Source organism: Pyrgilauda ruficollis, unplaced genomic scaffold (assembly GCF_017590135.1).
Source record: "Pyrgilauda ruficollis isolate IOZ18807 unplaced genomic scaffold, ASM1759013v1 scaffold8, whole genome shotgun sequence".
In the NCBI taxonomy this organism is placed as follows: domain Eukaryota; kingdom Metazoa; phylum Chordata; class Aves; order Passeriformes; family Passeridae; genus Pyrgilauda; species Pyrgilauda ruficollis.
The window spans coordinates 1,277,429-1,299,456 of record NW_024529932.1 but is presented as its reverse complement, the minus strand read 5'-3'; the positions used below and the strand labels follow the sequence as shown (position 1 = coordinate 1,299,456).

The window sequence follows — 22,028 nt, the reverse complement described above, 5'->3', positions numbered from 1 at the left end:
AAGTTTTTTTATTATTTAAATGAGTTTTAAACAGGCCAGGAACAGGCACTGCAAGGCTCCTACCTTTGGCAAACCCGGTTTAGGAGGACCAGACTTGGTTACAGCCCAAGCTGCTGCTGAATCCACCTCACTGCCACCTTCTTAGTCTTCTGCTGCTCTCTCCAGCTTAAGTGAAGGATTAAAAAGGAGAGCACAATTGCATGCTGCATTGATATAAATCCTTCTCCTCTGATTTTCTAAAACTACATTTTCATTTTTGTTCGTCAAAAGATTTAATGTTTAATTAATCTGTCTTAACAGACAAGAAAATGTGTTCTAGCAGAAATTTCCTCCTGTGTATGTATGGTCTGTTCAAATAACCTTTTTCCCAACTTCTCTGCAATCAGAAGATTTGAATTTTAATGCAAAATGTTCATGCTAGAACCTGATCATATCCCAGAGCTACAATTCTGAGTGGCATCAGTCCATGGTATCTGACAGTATTTGCCAAAAACATGTCAGGACTCCCCTATAGTTCAAATCACCCCATAAATTCTACACTTACACAACATCGGTGACCTCATACCCAAGGCATGCCTTAATGATCAAGCAAGTGGAAACGTTCAGTAAATACATTGAATGTTTGACATTGTTATCAGTGGGTGTTCCCTGGGTCTCTTGTGAAACAATCCCAAGATTAATGCAAGGCCAAGAAGTGTCAGCCAAGTGAAAACCTTAAATGTTAGTTAAGAAATTTAAATAGACAACAGCAGTTTCCCTATGTTAAAATTCAGCAAAATAGTTGTTAGAGAAGTATTGGGGGGAAAAAACCTGAATTTTTTTAACAGTGAGTTATTTGTGTTGCTTTGACTGACTTTCTTTTAAGTCATTGCTTCTGACGTTGTGAAGCTGGAGGAAGTGTGCCAGTCTCATGAGGAGTTCTGAGAAATGAAACATTAAAGTATCTCAACAAAAGTTTTGATAAAGTCCATGATAAACATTAGGCTTGATACACACAGCTATTTCAGCCTTTCAGCCTCTCTAAATCAAGTCTTAGAAAAGAAAGTTGATTCCTTAAACCAGGGCACAGTGCCCCCTCTACAGCACACAAAAAACTTGGTTCCTTCTACTGATTCCCAGCAAAAGGAATTGACATGCTGTAGTAAAATAACAGAGAGGGAAAGGAATAAAGTCAGAAATAAAAGCAGATTTTTCTTATTATTTTTCTTTCTCTGTACTTCGCTTTGCAGGCTAAGTTGACTTTAAATACACATGGTTGTTTTTGCACGCTGGGCATCCAGCGCCATCTAACCTCGGACCTGTGGGGCAGCCTCTGTGGGGATGTGTGGGGTGCTGGCAGGGGGATCCATCCACACAGCTTTGGTGCCCCGAGCAGCACAAAACAGAAGCATTGAGCAGCTTTGTGTTGCAACCACCATGCTCAGCATTGCCTTTCTTTGGCAGTCTCACAAGGAATGAAAGCCTTTCCCTGTAAATATTATACACTCCTGATTATGAACCTGATTAGGCTGCTGAAGAGAATGGGACAAGTCAAATGCTTTAAGTACATGTAGGAAGGATATACAGGGCAAGGGTTGAGTTTGGAAGCTTTGTGTTAATGTATCTTATATCAATACAGAGACATAAAAGAGTCATTAAAAAAGAGTCACATAGCTAAATTTATCAACAGCAATAAATGCAAAATTCCCAACCAGCTGGCTGACACTCAGCCACAAGCATCACCTGGTTGCCTTTGCACTGAAACGATTTCCATCAAATAATTCACATTCACAAACTAAAGAACACAAATGGAATGCTGCGAAGGATGGATTTGCAATGGCCTGAGCTGAAAAGGACTTACTGCCTAGGTCATAGAGGTACTTGGATGACCCAATGAGTTGGCTATAACAGTGTTCAAGGCGGTGGTAAAAATGACGGATTACAATCACATTTGTGTGCTACATTACTAAGTAATGAACTGCTCTGTACTACATGTTTTGCCTCCAGGAACATCTACTTATGTCATTCTTTTTAGTCGCCTTTTTGCAGCAGAACATCATAGTTTGATAAGCAACATCTTTAGTTTCAGGAGTTCAGAATTGTGCCAAATCTTTAGTGTCAATTACTGTGTGTAAAATGAAATATTTATGGATTCTATGGACAAAAAATTTAAAAATCCAGCATGAACATCCATTAGCAGAAGTTTTTCACTTTTGCTCCCTATCTCTGAATTCAAACCCTTGACATGTCAATGAGCACATTCACAAGTAAGTAGGTGTGAGAGGAAAATCAGGGCAGCGTCCTCCCAACAGTATCCCCCTTCTGAGCTGTCATGCCTTTTGCATGATCTTGATGGCCTGACTTCCAACAGTGTCCAAATGCTTAAAGAAGTAGAAAATAATTTTAAGGGATCCACCAAGCACTTAAATGAATTAAGAATGTCCCATCTGGTTATCTGCTTCAGGAATGACTTTGCTAACTTTGGTGTCAGGAAAAGCTTTTCCTTAGGAAAAGAGCTGAGCCTGCATGAAGAAATGAGTGGGCTGACATTTGCTCCTGCCCTGGATCCCAGAGTACTGAAAAGACCTGATAAACAGCCTGATGCAGTCCTCTGGACTAAGGTAATGTCTTTATTCCTCATCAAAGATGAATTTTCATTTTTATCACAGTTTTTTCAACTTAGGGAGTTCACGTGGATAACACCTTATTGGAGAAAGTGATACCAGCTCTTATGTGATAGAGAATGTCTCAGTAATGGTTTTTAATGTGGGTAAAAAACTGTATTACAATAAACAGAAAATATGTTTATCCTATTACAGCTAATGCCAAGAATAAAATCCTCTGTGACTCCTCTGTGTGCACACAAACCAGATGCTGACAGGCCCAGCTGCAGACCCCATTTTACAAGTTTATCCAAGTCATCCTCAGTGAATCATTGCATCTTGTCCTGTTTCTAATCTAATTCCATCCATTATCCAAGATGGATAATTTCCAGGGATACATTATAGCAGCAGAAATGTCTGCAAAGAATAAAAATTGTGCAAACCTACTTTTTGATATATGTAGTGCAGAAGTGTTCTGCCAGCCCTCCTTCCATTTGAGCAGGTCTGCACATGCAGGAAGAGAAAAATGAGAGGCATGAGCCACAGTCTGAATATCCAGTGTTTATGCATCCCACATGGCAAAAATGAGTGTATGGCAAAAATCACTGATGCTGGTGATGGCATACTAAGACCACTGTCTATAGCATGAACTTAGACATCTGCCCACACTCTCTGCCTGTTCATACCTCTGTTTCTTGCCTTGTGTTAGATGGGAAGCTTATTCACTCAGTTGTCACTTTGTTGTGTGACTGTATGGCAGCCAGAACAGGGAGTCATTGCTCAGAAAGGATGGCCTGTGTCAAAGGGTAGCCCAAAATAAAATGCCTCCATGTGGAAAAGACATGCCTTAGGCCATAGTGTATATGAGGTAAAGCAGCCTAGCAGGGTAAAAGGGTCCAGTTCTTGTGGGGCAGAGGTCACATCTCTCCAGCAATCTTTTTTCCTCTATTTTGTCCATACAAAGCCATCTGGGCACTTAAAAATGTCCTAGCACCTTCTCAATAAATGCCCTCTATAACAATGCCTCAAAATTCAACCCAGTGTTTTAACTGGGAAGTGTCTTCAATTAGAAGAGAACCTGAAGGAGAAAAAGGTAAGATAACTCTTGTCTCCAGGAAAAGAGGAGCAAAGCACGAAAAATGAGGAGTCCTGTCTTCCAAAGGTGTAAATCAGACTTTTAAGCCCAAAGGGAACTGCATGTCCTATCCATAAAACCAGATTGGTTATGAAATTGGATGTTTGTTTAATTCAACAGGATTCATGTGCCTGACTCATCATAAATCTTAATATGTAAATCATGGATTTACCTCCAACTACATGGATTTCAGCAGGAGCAGATTTCATACTGATTTCCATACAGAAGACATTAGAGAACTCCTGATTTAGTCATTAGGACTGTTTCAAGGTGTATTTACAGGGGAAAAAATGTGTCTCCTACTCTCAGTCATCCACTCAGTCACTTCAAATCCTATAAGCTAAGGGTGGGGTTAGGGACAGCTTCAGGTGCAAGCCTGGGTGCCAGTACAGACTCTGCTGCCCAGTCCCCAGCGGGGCAGACATAGCTCTAAACCATGCCCATGCAGTGCTGGGGCCTTAAGCCCACGTTGTGGTTTGGATCCCTCAGGAGTCTCATTTGGGCATCAGGAACCTCTGTGCCAATTTCTGAATCACAGAAGGGTTCCAGCAGCCAGTGGCATCTAGGGCATCGAGCAGATGCACGTCTCTGTGCTGCAAGGAGGATCACATGGGCAGAGGGAAGTGGAAGACACCACCAGCTCTGCTAATAGGTGGCCTGAGCTGCATTTTTAACACAGAGTTTATCATGACAGCTGATGTATTTTAAGGTTGGATGCTGCTGAGCACATTCATCTCACAGAAGGCGGCAGCATGATGGAGCATAGAAACACACCACTGACACAAAAGCAGACTGAAGTTAATTTAAAAACAAAGCTTAAACATCTGCTCCAAGAACCAGCTCTCTAGTGCATATATGGGAGCACTAAAGTTTGAAACATTACAGAGTGTTTAACCAGTACCACACCAGATGTTAGACGTTTTTGGCAATGGTGTAGATATTATCTGGCAAGTTCTCATGAGCAGCTGACAAGAATGAAGAGTGACATATAGGAAACAGAAAATGCCAGCCATATGGCATGAATATTATGCTAATGTTTCAGGTGTCAAGCAGTAGTCGCTTGTGTTTAATTTGAGTGAGCAAAATTTGTATGGATTTTAATGATTACATGATGTTATACACAATTTAATTTACATCCCCATATTGTTACAACTGTAATTTTGCCATTTAACAGTAATATACACTGAACTAAATTTCTCCACTTAGGAGCAATGTTGTTATCTTTATGGCTTTAATAACACATCTCCACCTCACAGGTGTAATGCTTATTCCTACAGTGCCACTGCAGTCGGTGAACGAGCTGTGCGGCAGCCTGCAAGGCACCGCTGGCTGACGCTGTAACCTGAGCTTGTTTGGTAAATACCAACAACCTAAGAGAAGTGCAGCACCCAGGCTTTTTATGGGTGTGTCTCCACAAAAATAAATTGCCATGATTTGACTCCCAAACCTCTTCACGCTGGTGTTGTATTTACCATGCATTTTCAGGAGGGAGTTCTCAGGGCAGACTGGGTGTCTGAGCTTCAGAAGCTGAAGGGGAGCCCCACTGGCAGCTCAGCTCCACCACATTTCCTGAAGGAACAAGATGACAAGCTGCTTTACAGACCACATGCCACATCAGAACTAGATTTTTTTTTTTCACTGAGAAGTGGAAGTAGCCAAGCCTGGTGCCACAAAATTGTCTTACTTGCTCTGCATCTCACCCTTAAAGAAGCTCAGATCAGCCTCATATCTCTGACAACAAAGGGAAAGGAAAAGCACCCTGAGTTGCTGGATTGTCAAGAGCTGTCTCACACAGACAAGGCTTAAAAATGGCTGAAAAGTGCATTTGTGTGATGATTCATTTTGGGCTGAGGCCGCTTCTTGGTCAATGCATAAAGCAGCATATGACATGTGTGACATCTGTGCTGAGGCACAAGGGTGAAGGTTGGACTGACTGTGAGAAAGGCCAGCACCACTTCTGTGTCTATTTTCTAGAAGGAATAAAATTCATGAAAATTAAATTAAAAAGAAAAAGGAAAATAAAAATTTAAAAAAAGGGATGGAGATGAATTAGACAGCAGCAAAGGTCCTACTAGGGATGGGATCACAGATTTCTTACTGTGATGTTATTTGCATCCATGCAATAGGTTTAAGTAGTAAAAAATCTCCTTATAAACATATTTGTAGGGGAAGTTTCCACTCCTTGTGGCATTATATGGTGACTCTATAATGAATATATATATATATAATCAACATAGGCTGAAGTGTGTTATGAAGAAAGGAATTAGACAGACAGAGCAAATTGTGGAGCACACAACTGGGAAAGATGCAGGTGGGCTAGGAAGGCTGGACCCTCCCTGGTTTTGAGAGGAAAAGAGGAATTCCTGTCTTTCAAACACTCCTTGATGTATTTGGGATGCAGGTCTTCACAGTGTGCTCGAGCTATGCTGAAGATTAATTGGGAAGGTAGAAAATGTTTGCCTGGTGCCACCTGCCACAGTCACAGGGTTATTATTAAGCGGATGGAGGATATATTGGCTGGAGTGAGTACTTTCTGTCATGAAAGCTCCAAAAGTTGGCTCAGATGTTTCAAGATAGACTATCTGCCTGGAGCAATAAGTTGTGCCATTCTCTGTCAAGCTTCTCATTACAAAAGCTCAATGAAGGACAGGTTGCCCTCCACATGACTTTGGCAGCAGTGTTGTTGGTGTGGTAATGTTTCCATTGCCCTTGGATGCAAGACACAATTTCCAGGTTCTTTAGGAGCAGCATCTTCTGCTGTTTCTAGCAGGCTTTGGAGTCTAGTCAGCATCAGTCTCCTGTAAGCCCCCACTAGAGCCCCTCAATTTACTACCTACTTGTCACCCTAATGCCATCTCAGTGTGTCTGCTGACTCTTGACTGCTGCACTGGTGCTCCTATGAGCAGTGTGAGACAGGGCACCTCTCAGTGGTTTTACTTCCTTGTTTTCCTAAAGGGCATAACCAAGTTTTTTCATAAGCACAGCCTGGCTTTCTCCTCTTTGAAAATCTTCAGACCAAGCCTGCATCCCATTTTTCTTCTCTACATAATTTTGCACTTACAGGAGTATTAGCTCTACAATATTTTCAAAGCATTGTTCAATGTAATATTCATATAAATCCCAGACTGATGCTAGTCCACACACCCATCTTTGAGGTTAAGCTCTGTGAACTGCATTTTTATATGTAGAGAACAGCTCTGGTCATAATGCCAAGTGCAATAACAATTACAAAAGGAGGAAAAATGTTACCCTCCAATTATGCCCTAAGTACTACAGAAACAAAGCATGGGCAGTGTTTGGGTAGAGCCAAAAGTGAGATCTAAGCCTCATAAGTGGGGATAGGATGCAGCTGTCCCACAGTATGGCTCTGAGCTTTCAGTTTAGTACACTGTCAGTCTTGCACCAAAGATATCTTAGATCTATATAAATAAGATTGCAATCATTTTAAGTCACCTGTTTTATTTTGCTCTGAAGAGAGTTGAAGCCATCTGGTCTCACTTTGGAGGTGACAACCAAAAACTGCTGGTAGCGACAGCTATCAGCTCAGTGGTGAAAAAAACACTCTCTTCTCCCAGGGTAACAAGGGACAGGATGTGAGGAAATGGCCTCAAATTGCACCAGGAGAGATTTAGATTGGATATGAGGGAAAAAAATCTTCACTAAAATCTTCACATCATCCCTGCAAGGCTCCAAAAAAATGTAGATGTGGCACTTGGGGATGTGATTTAGTGGCAAATACAGTGGTGCTGGATTAACAGTTGGATACCGCATTAAACATGGAAGCTGGATTAACATGGGAGCTGGATTAACAGCCCTGGAGAGGAGGACATGGGGAGGAGTAGCGGATGGCAGCGTGTGGACATGGGCAGGCAGGAGCCAGGGAACAGGAATGCTGCTGCTCCCTGCCCTGGTGCTTTTCCTCAGGTTACAGTGGGTATTGCATTTCACATCTCCATGTTTCTGTTCATCCTCCCACCTTTTGTTTGTGATCTTTTCAGAGCAGGACCATCTCCTAATACATGTTTTTTCAGTGACTTGCACTGTGAAGCCCTGATCTTGCTTGAGGCCTCTAGTCCTGACTTTAATACAAATGATAAATCATCATCATAAAACAGGACTGCACGAATCCATAACTGCTGTCATAACTCAGGGATGAAGTGTCAGCAGCTCACAGACATGTGACAAGGTCAGGGAGACCATGAAAGGCCAGAAGAAGTAAATGTTCACAGAAAAGAGGAGGTGTTGAATGAAATATTTCTAGTATGTGTCAGTGTTATATCTGTGTCACTTCAGAGCTGATTTCCTTTATCGATGTCACATCCTGACAGCAATGTGGCCGGCAAAAGGACTGAACCACACATCACGGGCACTCACCAAGGAGCAGCTGCATGAAAACGTGCACACACAGTCAGTGGGTGCTTCCCATCCTCAGGCTGCTCTGAGAGCACCAAGCTGGCAACCAGGCTTCAGCAAAACTATTTCTTTGTCCTTTTAGTGATGCCTAGAGACACTTACTCGTGTCTCCTCTCTTTTTTTCTTTCTGTCCCACAAAGGAAAGCTATGTGGGTATGTCACACAGAGGATTCTGATAGTTCTGGAGACTCCCTTTCACCTGTGAGTCAGCTCAGACATACACAAGGATCATTGGCCAGGGAACTGCTTTCCCAGGCAGCCTCTGGGCCCAAGGCTAAATTCCCTGACAGACCCCATCCCATGCTTCAATCTGTACAAGTCAACAACGTGCTTTGCAAAAGCTGTCATCACTCTCTAGGGTTACACATTTTTTCAGTGTCCCCTAACCTGTAGAGGCAAGGAGTCTGGGAGACCCAGAGCATAACAGGAAAGATTTGCTGCAGGAATGTGAGGAGATGATGGTGAAAACCCCAGCAGTTCTGTCCATTCATAGCAAATCAAATAAGCATAGAAATACCTTTAAGCCATTTTATCTGGCAAGAAGACATGCTGCCTTTTCAGCCAAAGTGTGATGCTTAGAGAAAAAGTAGCTTCAGTGAGCTGAATAGCAGGTGAAAAAGAAGCATGAGGGGAGAGTCAAGCTGTATTTATGGAAAAATATTTTGTCCCTGATAAACTGAAGGATTTATGCTATTCCTTCCTGTAGCTTCAGAACTTCCAGGCAACAATTCCCAGTCTTCCTCCTTATTCTTGAGATTAGAACTTTCAAAATATTTTTAAGTATTACAAAATAAATGTAGTCTTTCCCTGCTGTAGGCTGCTGAAGGTTATGCTGTCTGTCACATTGGTTTAATGGCTTATACAACCAGGAAAAATCCATCTTGTTCCCAGTTATGACGGCACTGTAAGGAGCTTCTCTGGTGGCTCCTGTTTGCCAGATGACATCGTTTGTAGACAGACAATTACAATACAATATTTGGGTTTTTTTCCAGAATTTATCATTGTTAAATTTTACATTTGGTATTGAGTACTCTAAATGAAAGCAGGTTCATTATTCAATATTGCCAAAATCAGGCAGGCTATTATTGCAAGAAAGAAATCACTCCCAGATTCAGGTCCTGGTGTATCTGTAACACCAGAACAGCTCTCCCTCCATCTTGGTGGAGTAAATTTCCATAATTAGGATGAAAATTGGGCCAAATAGCTTTGGCACAGATGACATGGTAAATTAGATGAGCACAGAGAATTAAAACAATGAAGCAGGAAGGAGAAAAGCAGGAAGAGTTGAGAAGTGACATCAAATAAAGAGATGTGAAACAGATGTGCTTGAACCTGAGCAAGGCTATGCTTTGGGATAAAAGAAACAGACAACAGCGCATGAGACAGTTTTCCCTGGAGAGCTACCTAGAAGTAAAGTGCTTTAAAGAAGAACTTGAAATCAGAGAATATGTCATAGTCAGTATGATAACACATGAATTAGGCACTAAGAGAGATCAGCACAGAAAGTGATCCAGAGCAAGAAAAGGAGAAAAGTGTTCAAGAAATTGGAAGTCCAGACAGAAAGCAGAAGCTTTGAGAATGTACAGGAACCAGACTTGGGAAAGCTAGACACTACCTGAAGGCAAAAAACACATTAGTCTTCACAAAAAAAAGTAATTACAGTAATTTGGACTGTACTTCAGCATGATGTAAATGGGCTACTGACTTGCTCAGCATTTGAGGCACTGCCACTAAAACATTGTTAGGACATTCTTGTTCTTCATTTTACTGCTGTGACAATGCAACAGCCCATGAAGCACCATGAAGAGGATGCTCTCTCTAGGCTGCCAATGCTTTTATCTTGCTCTGGTCAAGGTCAGATCCTGGCAATGTTAGGCCAGCACTCCATCCTCTTTGTACTGTTCAGGAACCCTCTGAAGCACCTCATTTAAATCCATACAAAACACAGCTCTTCGCATCCTAGTTTCAGGAGATGAAATTGCCATCCTCTCTTATCCTCCTCATGGACACAAACTTGTGGTCCTCCCTGCTCTGAGCTCATCTTTTCTATCAAAACTTACAACTACGAGACTGACTATTCCTTACTTTTCCCAGTTAACAGCAGCAGATTCAAATTCCAGACTAACACCTGCCTCTCTGGTTTCCTTTTCCTCATATTTAAGGTTAACATAATGAACTTTAAACAAACCTTTTATATATTTAGATTATTTATATAGTTAAAATTTTAACTTTTAACATAGCTAACATAGTAGCAATCTTCAAAAAAACATCTACAAAACCTACTTCTTTAGTACCCTGCAACTCCTGCTCATCTGACCGTGGTTAAATGAATGTGCACTTTCGTTCATCTTTCTTCTTTCTACTTTATATTTCTTCTTCTACCTGTTGAGGTTTTTTTGGTGGTTTTTTTTTGTTTGTTTGTTTTTTTGTTTTGTTTTTGGTTTTGTTTTGGTTTGGTTTGGTTTTTTTTGGTTGTCATCATATCTCCCCAGCCCTCAAGTGAGTTTGGAGCAAAGTGGGGCTGTGAAGCCATCTGTCTGTCCAGTCACTGTGCTGCAAAGTCCTCCTTCCATAGAAAGCCTTCACTATGGGCTGGGCTAGGAACTATTTCCTCTCATTACCATCATCTCCAGGAAGGCTAGGAGACATCTGTTGAATCTGTGTAATAGGCCTGACTTTCATTTACCCTTTGTCTTTCCAGCTGTAGAGACCCACCCTGATGTCTCATTAACAAAGTAAAAATAATGACACTGTTTTGTTTTCCCATCTCCAGGCAGCTGCAGAACCTTCCCTAACCAACTGTAAGCCAAGTCTCTTGTCCCTGGAGTCCTAATGCTTGAGAAACCCACTAAGCAGTCGTAGTTTGCAGTTTGTTTCCCTTGTGCTCTGTGCCTTTCAGCTGGCTTCATCTGGGATGAGCAATGGAGGGAGATGATATGGTGTGGGGGAGATGATGCAGACTGAACTCATGGCAAAGGAATGCAAAGAACAGAATGTCAGAGGAACAAACTAGATACTAGGTAATTTCATTCCCCAGCTGTACAAATTGATATTTTAAATGATGACTACCATGAGTTGCCCTGCCTTTTGTGGATCTCAGTGTTTCTCTTTCTTTACTGCAATGGCCTATAAGGCTTGGGGTCCTCAAAGCCTCCAAGGAAAGAAGTCTTTTCTTGGCTATCTTGGCTTTACAAGTTGTAGACAGTGACAGCCCTGGAGCTGTTGGATGACTAGCATAGCTGGCAAAGGCTGGCCTCCTTAACTAACTCAGCCACAGACACCGCACGTGCAGAAAAGATGTGGAATTTATAAATGGGTGCAGCTCTACCAGGAGAACCAGGTACATGGTCACTAACATTTTTGAATGCTTTCTAGCCCTGACAAATTTCTGGACTTTCCCATAGTCGTTCTGCTCCCATAGTGTCTCGGAGAAAAGACATGGATCTGGCCAGAGCACAGAGAATAATACTCCCCCAGGTCACAGAAAGATTTCTTGAGGCAACCTCCAGCAGACAACCTCATGGAAAATGGAGGAGAGGGACTGGGAGTTAATCACTCCCACTTACACCAGGGCTGCATCCTCACTAGCAGATGTGGCCTTATTTCCACCATTTTCTTGGCAGTTTGGAGGTTTATCATCAGATAGGATTGCATGCCAGATCAAGGATGGATGCTGCAGCTCAGGAAGCACAGCACGAGGGGTTCCTCATCCCTGCTCCTGCTGAGGTTGGGGCAGAGTCTCCCTAAACTGTCACACACACAGGGACATGACCTTAAAATAACAAATTTTCAAACATTTTTTAGGAACATAGATTGCTGACAGAGAATTTGAGGCAGTTTTAATCTTAGGCAAGGACAAAAATTCTGTGAAGCTAGCTTCAAAAAGGATTTAGTTTGACCATATCTTTAACCTGGGGATCGATTAAAAGAATAGAAGCTTCAGTGACTAATTTCTACAGGGTCTGAAATAAAACAGTTTATTAAACACAAAACCCAACAGCTGCAGAATCTGACAGAGACATTGTTCTCCCTAAGCATTTGGTAATAGAGTATTTCAGATGATTGAATAGCTAATAAAGTCAGAGTCTTTGCTAAGTAGATGGATACCAGCAATATTGCAAAGGTAATTATAGATTTCTATCAAAAATTTCTTGACTCAAAATATTCATTCTCAGACTGAAGCTAATACACAGATCTCAGTTACAGAAAAAATATTTTAGCTGCTATTTAAAAGGTTTCCAATTTGCTCTACCGTAGTGGCTTTCCAATTACAACCAATTTCAAGGTGTAAGTTTTCAGACTGAGTATTCATTTTTTCAAGGTAAATCCTCACCAGTTGTCACATAAAACTAGCTTTCCCATTACTCATGTTCTTATGCATTTTGGCAGTACAGGGATGCTTGTTTCCTTTGCTCCTTATCAGGCATTAGGCATTAGTTGGGATATCTGTCCCTCTATAAAGTTATATAGTGAGGAGAAAGGGTCGGAGGAGCAAAAAACAGTGTTAGGGATGCTTGCAAAAAACCCACAGGAGAGTCCTTCATGCACAAAATTATTCATTTGCTTCTTTGTTGCTATTTCAGTCTGTCTTTTTTTTCCCATTGATCTTTCAGATCCTTTACTCATTCTCTGTGAGGGCCACTAGAAAACCAGAGTATGTTTTAAAATCTTGCATACTGAGCTATGGCAGCTAATTCACAGGCTGCAGAAAAAAATTCTTTACATCTGTAACTTATCCCATTATCAGGGAGGAGCATGCAGCAGAGCTTGTACTCACACTCAAGCTAGTTTAAGTCTGATTATTTTTGCCTGGTTTATAAAAATGCAATGGATACTCATTCCCATTTAGTTGAGCCAACCCACATCATACAGCACTGCCCACGTCTGCTTTGCTTTGCATTTCTTAGTGTCACCTCCTTTGCAGTCTTTTTTAACCCCATGCCCTGCCTTAACACACCTCATTTTCCTCTTTGAAACCCTGTCTTGAGGACTCATTGCTGTTGTAAAAACTGTGAGAAATGAAATGGCAATGGCTCAAGTGTAGAACAATTGAAAATATTTTAAATATATACAAAGAAAATATATTGTTGCATTCTTCTACTATTTGGGTAGTGCTGCATTTCTCAGAGAAAGCATTTCCAAGAAGCAGAGAGTTTCTGGGCACATGTGTGTGGCACCTGGGCTGGAGGAAGAGCACTGGGGACCAGTCAGCTCCCATTGTGAATGTGGCTACCTCTCCCACCTGTGGCTCCAGCATCACCATCCCTGGGGAAAAGGACAGCCCCTGCTCACCTATAAAATGCAGCAAGGATGTGACAGTGACTACAGCAGCGTGGGCAGCTTAACCTGCTCAGATGTTGCTGAGCAATGCCCACACAGATTTCGTGTCCACACATCAAGATTCTAGATGTGAGCTCTAACCTCTAGGAAGACCTGCTAGGATCGAAGAGAACTGCCGGTGGGCTCTATCAGGCTGATGAACTGCAAAAATATCAAAACCATAAGCAGGACTGACTTTACCTTTCCCTCATGCACAGGAAGATCAGTCTCACAGGCTAACTGCAAATAAAGGATGCCAGCAGCACGCATGGACAGGGTTGTTTTTGTTTTTGTTTTTGTTTTTGTTTTTTTTAATTACAAGCTGTGGAAAGAGATGCTAGCTGCTAAATGTTTGCTTAAATTTTCAAGGCACTTTCCCTTCATGCTGTGCTTGTATCTAGGGTTTTGTTCCCATTTCTAGCAAAGTTTGAGCCTAATAAAAAATCTTCTAACCTTCATTTATTGCAGTGGCCATCAGCTAGCTAGATCTTTTATTTCTATTGTCAGTGGCAATAAGAAATTGGTGACAAAAATGACTATTGTGGCTGTAACTGCAGGGTTATTTATAAACAGCTAGATGCAGAAGAAATGCAATTTAAATTTCATTGTGAGCAATATTCAGTTCTAGAGCTCTCTGATGTACAATTCATAGCTGCTTAAATTGTAGTCATTACTCTCATACTACAATACTCTTTGTCATAACAAAGGGAAATTACTTTTCTGTCAATTATTTCTGCAAGATTAGTTAATTTGCACTTGCAAAGGGTTTGGAGCAGCATCTCAGTTCCATGGAGATGTTTCTCAAAAGCATTTGGCAATTAAAGTTTGGGGGAAAAGGTAAATGGAAGTCACCTTCAAAAGGTAAAGAAAAGGACAGTGCATGCATCCCAAGGTGTCATACGCCAGTGAAGAGCAGCAATGAAGAGCAGACCTATCACTGACACTGCCAGCCTCAGTGCTGCAGAAACCTGTACTGAGGACCTGCAAGAGGAGTGCTCCTCTCTCTGCAAGAGGAATGCTCCTCTCTGTTTCGGTACTGAGCAGCCACTGAAATAACTGGCAGCATTTGGAATCACTGCCCTGACTACACGTGAGCTGTGCATGCAATTATCTCTATAAAACATCCTTCTCTCTGGCGTCTCCTTCTGCTGCTATCTGTGTGTTTGCTTAATCCATGTCAGAATGGAGATAGCAAGAGCCAAAAACATGAGGAGGAATATTATTTTTACTTACTTGCTTGGAAATTCTGTGTGAGCTTTAGCACCCCTAGCTTGGATACCCACCTGAGGCACCACAGCTCCTGACCCTAGCAGCATAATTTAAGGTGTTGAAGTTTTAATGCCTGAATTCCTTGGAGGGGTGATGGAGGACTGTGTGCAACATTGCCTGAGAGACAACACAGTGCTTTTCCACCACTCTTGAAAAACTGCTTCAGGAAGGTCCCCCCTTCTTTTTCCTTCATGTGTCTCCACACGTAGGTGTGGCACTTAGGGACGTGGTTTAGTGGTGGGTTTGACATTGCTAGGTTAAGGCTGGACTCAATGACCTTAGGCCTTTTCCAAGCTTTTCCACTAATTCTATGATTCTATTAATGAGTTCTGGAGCATCACCTGAGATCCTTCTTGCTAAGATCAGGGGTATTATGGGCAGGAAGTGTGGCTGTGCCTTCTGCAGCCTGTGAGATGCTCTCAGGGGTGAGGGTGCTGGCTGTGGGCCTGGCACGACATGGTGCTGTCACTCCCCAGCCTGCAGGGATTAACACCCACACAGAGAGAGCAAACAGGACCCAACAGAGACAGCAAATCTTTTCTTTCTTTCTTCCATGAAAATAGTGGAAAGGCCTTTGGAAAATGGGGCATTCAAGAGAGGCCTCAGATTTAGCATGAAGAGTGGGTGGGGTTTTTATACCCTACCTCTTCCCTGCAGCCAGGCAGGGTTGCTTAAATCACCTCAAAGTTGAGGTCAAAGGTATTTTTTTTGTAAGTGGAGCAGAATAAGTGGAGTGCAGACACACTGTGTAGCTGTACTGTCATGCACTGCGTGCAGCTGGCACAGCACAGCTTCACCTCTAGGTATTATTGCAATTAAAATGATGAAATAGCAACAGCACAGGCATCCTCGACAATGATGTTTGTGTTTAGGCATGTCAGACTGTGCTGATACTGATATCCCAATCCTATATTGGCATCACAGCTCTCACAGAGTTTTGCAATGTCTTAAATCCTAACCCCTACCAAATTCCAACAAATACAGTCACAGCCCACCTTCCTGATACTGCTCTCTTGATACAACAAGAGGCAGAGCATCCTTATCTTTCCTCCCCAGCCTGAGCTGCCTGCAGGTGCTGTTGCTGTGCTTTGGCACAGAACATTTCAAAGGCAGAAATTACACAGGAGGGAGTTCTCCGCAGAGTTTACAGAATGTTTCAGGGCACCTTAATCATATGTTATTTCTGTTCCCATTAGGTTAATGAATTTGCAGCACTGCTCAGCCCAAAACTAGACTCTGCTCCAGTCATCCATAAAAACTTTAGAAAGTCTTTAAAAATCATGAGTGTTTTGTTGCCTTTAATTATTTTCCGTTTCAGTTGCCTGGATTTTCTTTTGAGACACATGTTCTTGGTTTATATCAAGGCTATGATCCTACCTTGCACAAAAGATAAATTCACATTTGTTTCCAAGAATTAGAAGTTAGTGGGGCTAAATTCTGCAGGTTAATAAGGATAGGTATGAGGACATGAGCATAAGGATATAAGAGTGTAAAGATATATACCAGGGTATAAAGATACAGATTGCAGTTTTCAAACTTTCAGCTTGAGAAAATGACAGACAATATCCAAAATTACTTTCCTCTTTTTTTCTTTGGCTAAACTCCAAAATATTAGAGTCAGTCCCATTTGTTTTTTCACAACCAGTTCTTTAAATGCCCCCTCTTTAAAATATACATCATTTATCTATTTGTGTCACTACAATAACATGCCAACTCTTAGCTTTTTATTCACAGAGGGACAGAGAGAAACCACATCAATTTCTGGTTCTATATGATACGAAAACTGTTGTAAAAGTAAGGGTTTTTTATGATGTCTAGATATGCCACTCAGACTCCTGTAATTTCAGGACATGATGCAGTGGCACTAAAGCATCTGGGGTTTGAATGTTGAAAAAGCCAGTTGTGGCTATAAAGGTTTTGGGATCAGCAGTGTTTGGGATCCCTCTAATTTTTCTGGATAGACCTAGAGAACTTGTGGTCTGGGTTGCTCAGTGGTGCACCTCCCTCCAGCCCTGCACATTCCTTTTACATGTGTGATCCCAAAAGCTGCCCCTACCTTTGACATATGAATACAGTTGGCTTTTTTTTTTTTTTTTTTTCTGAGAACATAAAACCAACAATTTAATTAAGGTAATTTAATTTGTCTTCAAAACAATGCATAATGTGTTCATTAAAGTAACTTAATTTGTCTTCAAAACAGAGTATTATTCATTTACCCTAAGGCATGAAACACATAGCACAAAGGGCAAAAAACATCAGAGGTACATGATTCTTACTCATACCCTCATCTTTCCCCTTGGCAGCTTTTGTGCTTTCTCATTTTCAGCTTCAAGGAGCATTTGTGTGGTATTAGCACCAGTCTGTTTTTACAGCACTTTCCTCTGCCCTTAACTCCCTTCCTTTCTCACATTGCTTCTGGACAGCTTCTCTCAGGTGACTCAAAGGCCCCAGTTTTGCAAAACTTTTATGAGAGTATAGTGTGATACTTGTCAGTCCTGAAAAAACAGAGATATTAGCAGTGTTGTGACCAAGAGGTTATTTTTTAGGTCCACAGACCTCCTTGACTTTGTGGACTCTTTTGCATGTGCTCAGTTTCTCTCCACCTGCTTGATCATTTTCATAACCCCTGTTGACTAATTGCACAGTAAATATCCTCATCTAACAAAAGCACATGTGGAAGTAGAATATTAATTAAAAAAAAAAAAAGAAAAAAAACAGGCACATTTTTCTAGTTTCCTAGTGGAACTAGTTGTTCCAAAATAACAGCCTGTGATACATGCCTATTATCATCAAAGAAATTATACAGAATACTAAACAGTTCTAAAAGGTAAGGTTTTATAAAACTTTAAAGTTTTGATAATTAAAAAAAAATTAATAAAAATTTTGTATTTAGGCATCATATGAGTATTTTGTAAGGTAAACTTTGTTCCCATACAGGCAGAATTTAGTAAGATTTTTTAATTAATGGAATGCTGTTAAGAATGTGCCCACATAGCACAAAAATATCTGATATGTAATGATAAAAAGTACTTAAAAAGAAACTATGTTAGCTACAGTTCATCTGAGTCTTAGCTTCATCTAATCCCCACTTCAGTGGTAGATATGAACACACTTCATTCTAGGAACTTGGGAAACAGCAGAGAAGAACAGGCCTGTTGGCTTCACTGGTGTGTTTATTTCTTGGTGATACTGAATGTTTAGAGACGTGTGTGTTCCTGGAAGTTCTCACAGCAGGTAGCATTTGTAATGAACTCCTTAAAATCTGAACATACCATGTTCTTGTTTGCCCTTCAGAGTAACTAGGAAACCAGCCTCACCCCAGAGGTGTCTCTCCCCTTCAGACCTTTTTGTAGCTTTGGCATTTCTAACTAGCTGAGATGAATTGCTATTGGTAAAAATATAGCAGAATTCAGTTCTTTAGCTGCAGCAATTGAGGTATAAACTGGATATTTCTGACCAGCAGTATCAGTCAGAGCTGGCTCTCCCACTTGAAACAAGGCCAGCTAATGCCTCTGGGATGAATCTCAGGGGATAGGACAGAGCCTGCAGAGAACCACACAAAACCTCTCTCTGTAGTGCAGGAGCTCTGGACTGTCCTAGTGTGCAGAACAGGGAAATCAAAACTGTTGCAAGGAAGCCCCACCTAAAACACAAAATAACCACATTAGTCTCTCCACGACAAAGACCTGGGAGTTATTTTGCTGGGTAGGTGGCCATGGGAACAGTGTGGTTATCATCACACAACAGAGACGGAAACCAGAACTTTCTCCAGGAATGGGGAAGCAGCCTCCCGGAGTATCACAGGGAGCAGCACTTTCACAGCGAGAAGCCAAGCTTCCTAAAACAACATCACTGCTACAGAACACCACAAACATAAAAATTATCAAGGAAAACCTAAGATCTTTCTGAGCAGGAGGAGAGAAAATAAAAATTAGCACACATATTTGCTTTCTTGAGATGGATGTCAAAGGTTAGATGAGGCATGGAGGCACAGAGCCGGATTTAGCTTCAACATTGCCTAGACTGGAGACACAAAGCTGAAGTTTGTGGAATAAAAGTGAGATTGCTCTGTTTAATCTTTGCTTTTGGAAGAAGCTGGAGGTGAAAGCACAACTGGGAGCTGGCAGGACAATCCTTCTGCTAGCAACATGCACAACTGCAGTAACTCTTCGTTCATCTCCTTGGCCAGCCTGGCAGGGATGGCAGCTGCCTGTATTGAGCCACATTCCAACTCTGGTCACACTGGAATGAATCCAGGGTCATGTCATTGACTTCAATGAAGTTATTCTCTATTCATGCTTGCTAGCTGAGAATCTGGCCCATTCTATCTAGGCAGCAATATCCAAGAGAGAAAATACTGCCAAATTAAGGGAACAAGAAGAACCAAACTATGTGACATGAAGAGGAAACATTTTACATTATAAGGATTATGGAGGCCCTTTAGTTTAAGGACTTTATCAGCATTTAAAGGACAGTTGGCTGAAATGCATTTCTATATATGCCTAAATTTTCTTTTAAGCCTCATTTGCTGTTAATAAAGTGAAAAAAAAAAAGTATTGATTTTCACATTATTGAAATAAAAATGCTGCAGTCTGTTCAACACAGAACACTAATTCATTATACATTTATGAGCAGGACTCTTCCCTTTAGGATTTCCTCCACATCAATTAAGAAGCCTCTCTGGCCAAAATATGTTGAGTTTCATGATTTTCTCTCTCACTTTTCTGTTGGTGCCAAATTCAGTTTTGGGAAAAATGCCATGTTTTACTCTGCTGGATAAACCCAGGTTGTCCCTGCTGTAGTGACCAACAAAAGATAGAGAAAAGGAATCAAGGTAAGTGAAATTTATCATCACTGTACTATTTCCAATAAATTCAGATTAATTCTTGGCAGGGCTTGATGATACACTATAACTGACTTTAGAGAAGCCAGTGGTGTAACAAAAACACTGCAACCAATGATATAAGAGTAGCAAAAAGTTATAGGTTTACTCCAGCAGTTTATTTGTTAAAGAAATACTGACATTTACTTTTTAGCAGGCAATAGACTGAATTGCCCCACCGCTTGTTATACTAAGTTGGTATCATCCCATGCTATGTGCTCTGACTAATGCAGCAGAAATGCACTTGTATGCCCACACTTCATCTGGATGCTGTTTGTGTTGCTGCATGATCTGGAGGCACCCAGACGGAGAATGAGTGGTGATGGATCCACCAGAGATGGGGATTCTGCTATACCTACTTAGCAGTAACATGCCACTTAGGCACAATTTTCACTCAACCTTTGGATTTCACACAGACTGAACAGAATATAAATTTATAAAGTGATGCAACACCCTGGCCAAGAAAGAGAAACCTTAAGAGAAGAGAAGAGAAGAGAAGAGAAGAGAAGAGAAGAGAAGAGAAGAGAAGAGAAATATGCCTGCTTACTAAGGAAAATGTATGTTAAATTGAGAAAGGTATTGGATTGTTTTGGGTAGCTAGAAAGAGCTGTGGAACAGTCCACAGACAGGATTTAAGACAACTTTTAATGTATTTTTTTTGTTAGAGCATATATGTCAGCTTGCACTAACAATGAAGTGAATCAAGAAAAGTTGTAGCATACAGCTCTTTTCACACAAGATTGTATATAAAATAATGCCCTACAGGGGTCCTGTTAGACCATCCTGGACAGTTCCCATAAGGAAGTGAAAATATCACAAGCCTGGAGTGGCAAACTGCCTGCTCAGGTTTGGACTCATGGTCTGGGTATCAACCCCTAGAGCTCTCCCACAGAAATTCCTTTCATTATTCCTATGCAAGAAAGAGCAGGTTATTAATGTTTCAGCTACAGAAATGATCGCTCCTGTGCTAGTGCAATGTATCTGTTAGAATTAGTTCTGTAAATCTGCATCATAATGGACAATATTCTCTTAAATTAATTTCCTGCAATCATCATTAATTGGCCAGCTTTCTAACACCTGGTACCAACAGATTTTTCATCCAGCAAGTGCAGTGCCACACAACGGTAACAGCAGGTTTTTACCTAATCCCTCTCCACACACAAGCAAACATCAAATGTGCCTGTAACAAAGACACACAGACTGGCCTGACATTTGCTGGAAACTCCCAGGAGATTCTCCCTCAGTACAACTAGTCCTGCTCAAACTGATTTTCCAGTGGAAAAGATGATTTGAAATAATTTCAATCTAGACTAATTGCACTCACTTGAAAAGAACATCCTTCTCTTCCTCAGTGTGCACATATATTAGTCCAGCTGTAAATGCAGTTAACACTTTGCAAAGTTTTCCAAAGCAATAATTATTTCATCTTAGGAGAATTCACAACAGCTTACTTGATAATGAAGTTATGCAGATATATATACTTCATGCAAAGTTGCACATACACATACATGCACACACAAAATTAAAAAAAAAATTTAAAAAGTAGGCATTTAAAACTGCTTTTAAAATCCACTCACAGTTTCGAAGTTCAAGCACAAAACTTCTTGCCTTGCATCTGTAGCTCCAAGCTCTCTGTCAAGATAACACAGTCCATCAGATATCCTGGTTTTGTTTCCTTGCATAAAAATATCATCTGTGACAGGCACAGGAGCTGACTTCAAGGACCAGCCCCTTCAGCGGAGCACACCAATCGGGAGACCCGGGAGCACATGTGGAATGCTGCTTGCCTGCACGCCGGTCACGGCCACGGGCAGCATCTGCTCGGCGGGACACGGCTGCCAGATGAGCTCGGGTGTCACGGAAACACCGCGCTGGAGGTGCCACGGCCCCGGCGGTGCCCGGGTGTCCCCAGCCCAGCCCTGGGAGGCTTTCAGGGCACATCAGTGCCGCTGCTCCCGCTGCACCAGCCATGGGGACACCTGAGCCTGAGGCCAGGCGTTGTGCCTTGCCCCTTCCGACGTTATTCTTTCATGTTTTAATAAAAGTAATCTCCTTTATCATTATATTTAATGCCCCTTCACTTTTTGTCTTCGTTGCTATTTAACCCCATTTAGAGTTTTATGTTCCAAACCTTAGCCCTGGAAAAGTCCTGGGCATTGAAAGCCCCTGATATCAGGGGGGCTGGCAGTGCTCCTAACCCTTTGGGTCAGCCTCACCTGGGATTTCCTCCCTTTCCTGATGCCGCAGGGCTGTCTGCCCACAGGCTCCCCGCTCCTCCTGCCTCTGGCACAGCCGCCCGGCTGTGCTGTGCAAGCTGCCCACAGGCAGCTCTGCTCTGTGCCTGTCAGCCAGAGAGGTCATTTTCTTCTTGCATCTGTGGTGACACTTAAACGCACACTGCTTAGAAATGGTATTTAGGGACACAGAC

The 22,028-nt window shown here is 41.7% G+C and overlaps 1 protein-coding gene across 4 annotated transcripts in view; it reads right to left on the bottom strand.

Moving 5' to 3' along the window:
• STARD13 (StAR related lipid transfer domain containing 13) overlaps positions 1-21,641 on the bottom strand; it is a 287,066-nt gene extending 265,425 nt beyond the window's left edge. For 3 of the 4 annotated variants that reach the window (XM_041487313.1, XM_041487314.1, XM_041487315.1), the window contains exon 1: positions 21,178-21,253. Coding sequence is in view for 1 of the 4 variants with exons in the window: in XM_041487316.1 (XP_041343250.1) it covers positions 21,178-21,282 (105 nt within the window). In the remaining 3 variants the exon portion in view is untranslated. Of the gene's footprint in view, positions 1-21,177 lie in introns of all 4 variants that reach the window. The other variant, XM_041487316.1, reaches the window with a different exon arrangement.
• Between the last annotated feature and the right edge of the window lie 387 nt (positions 21,642-22,028).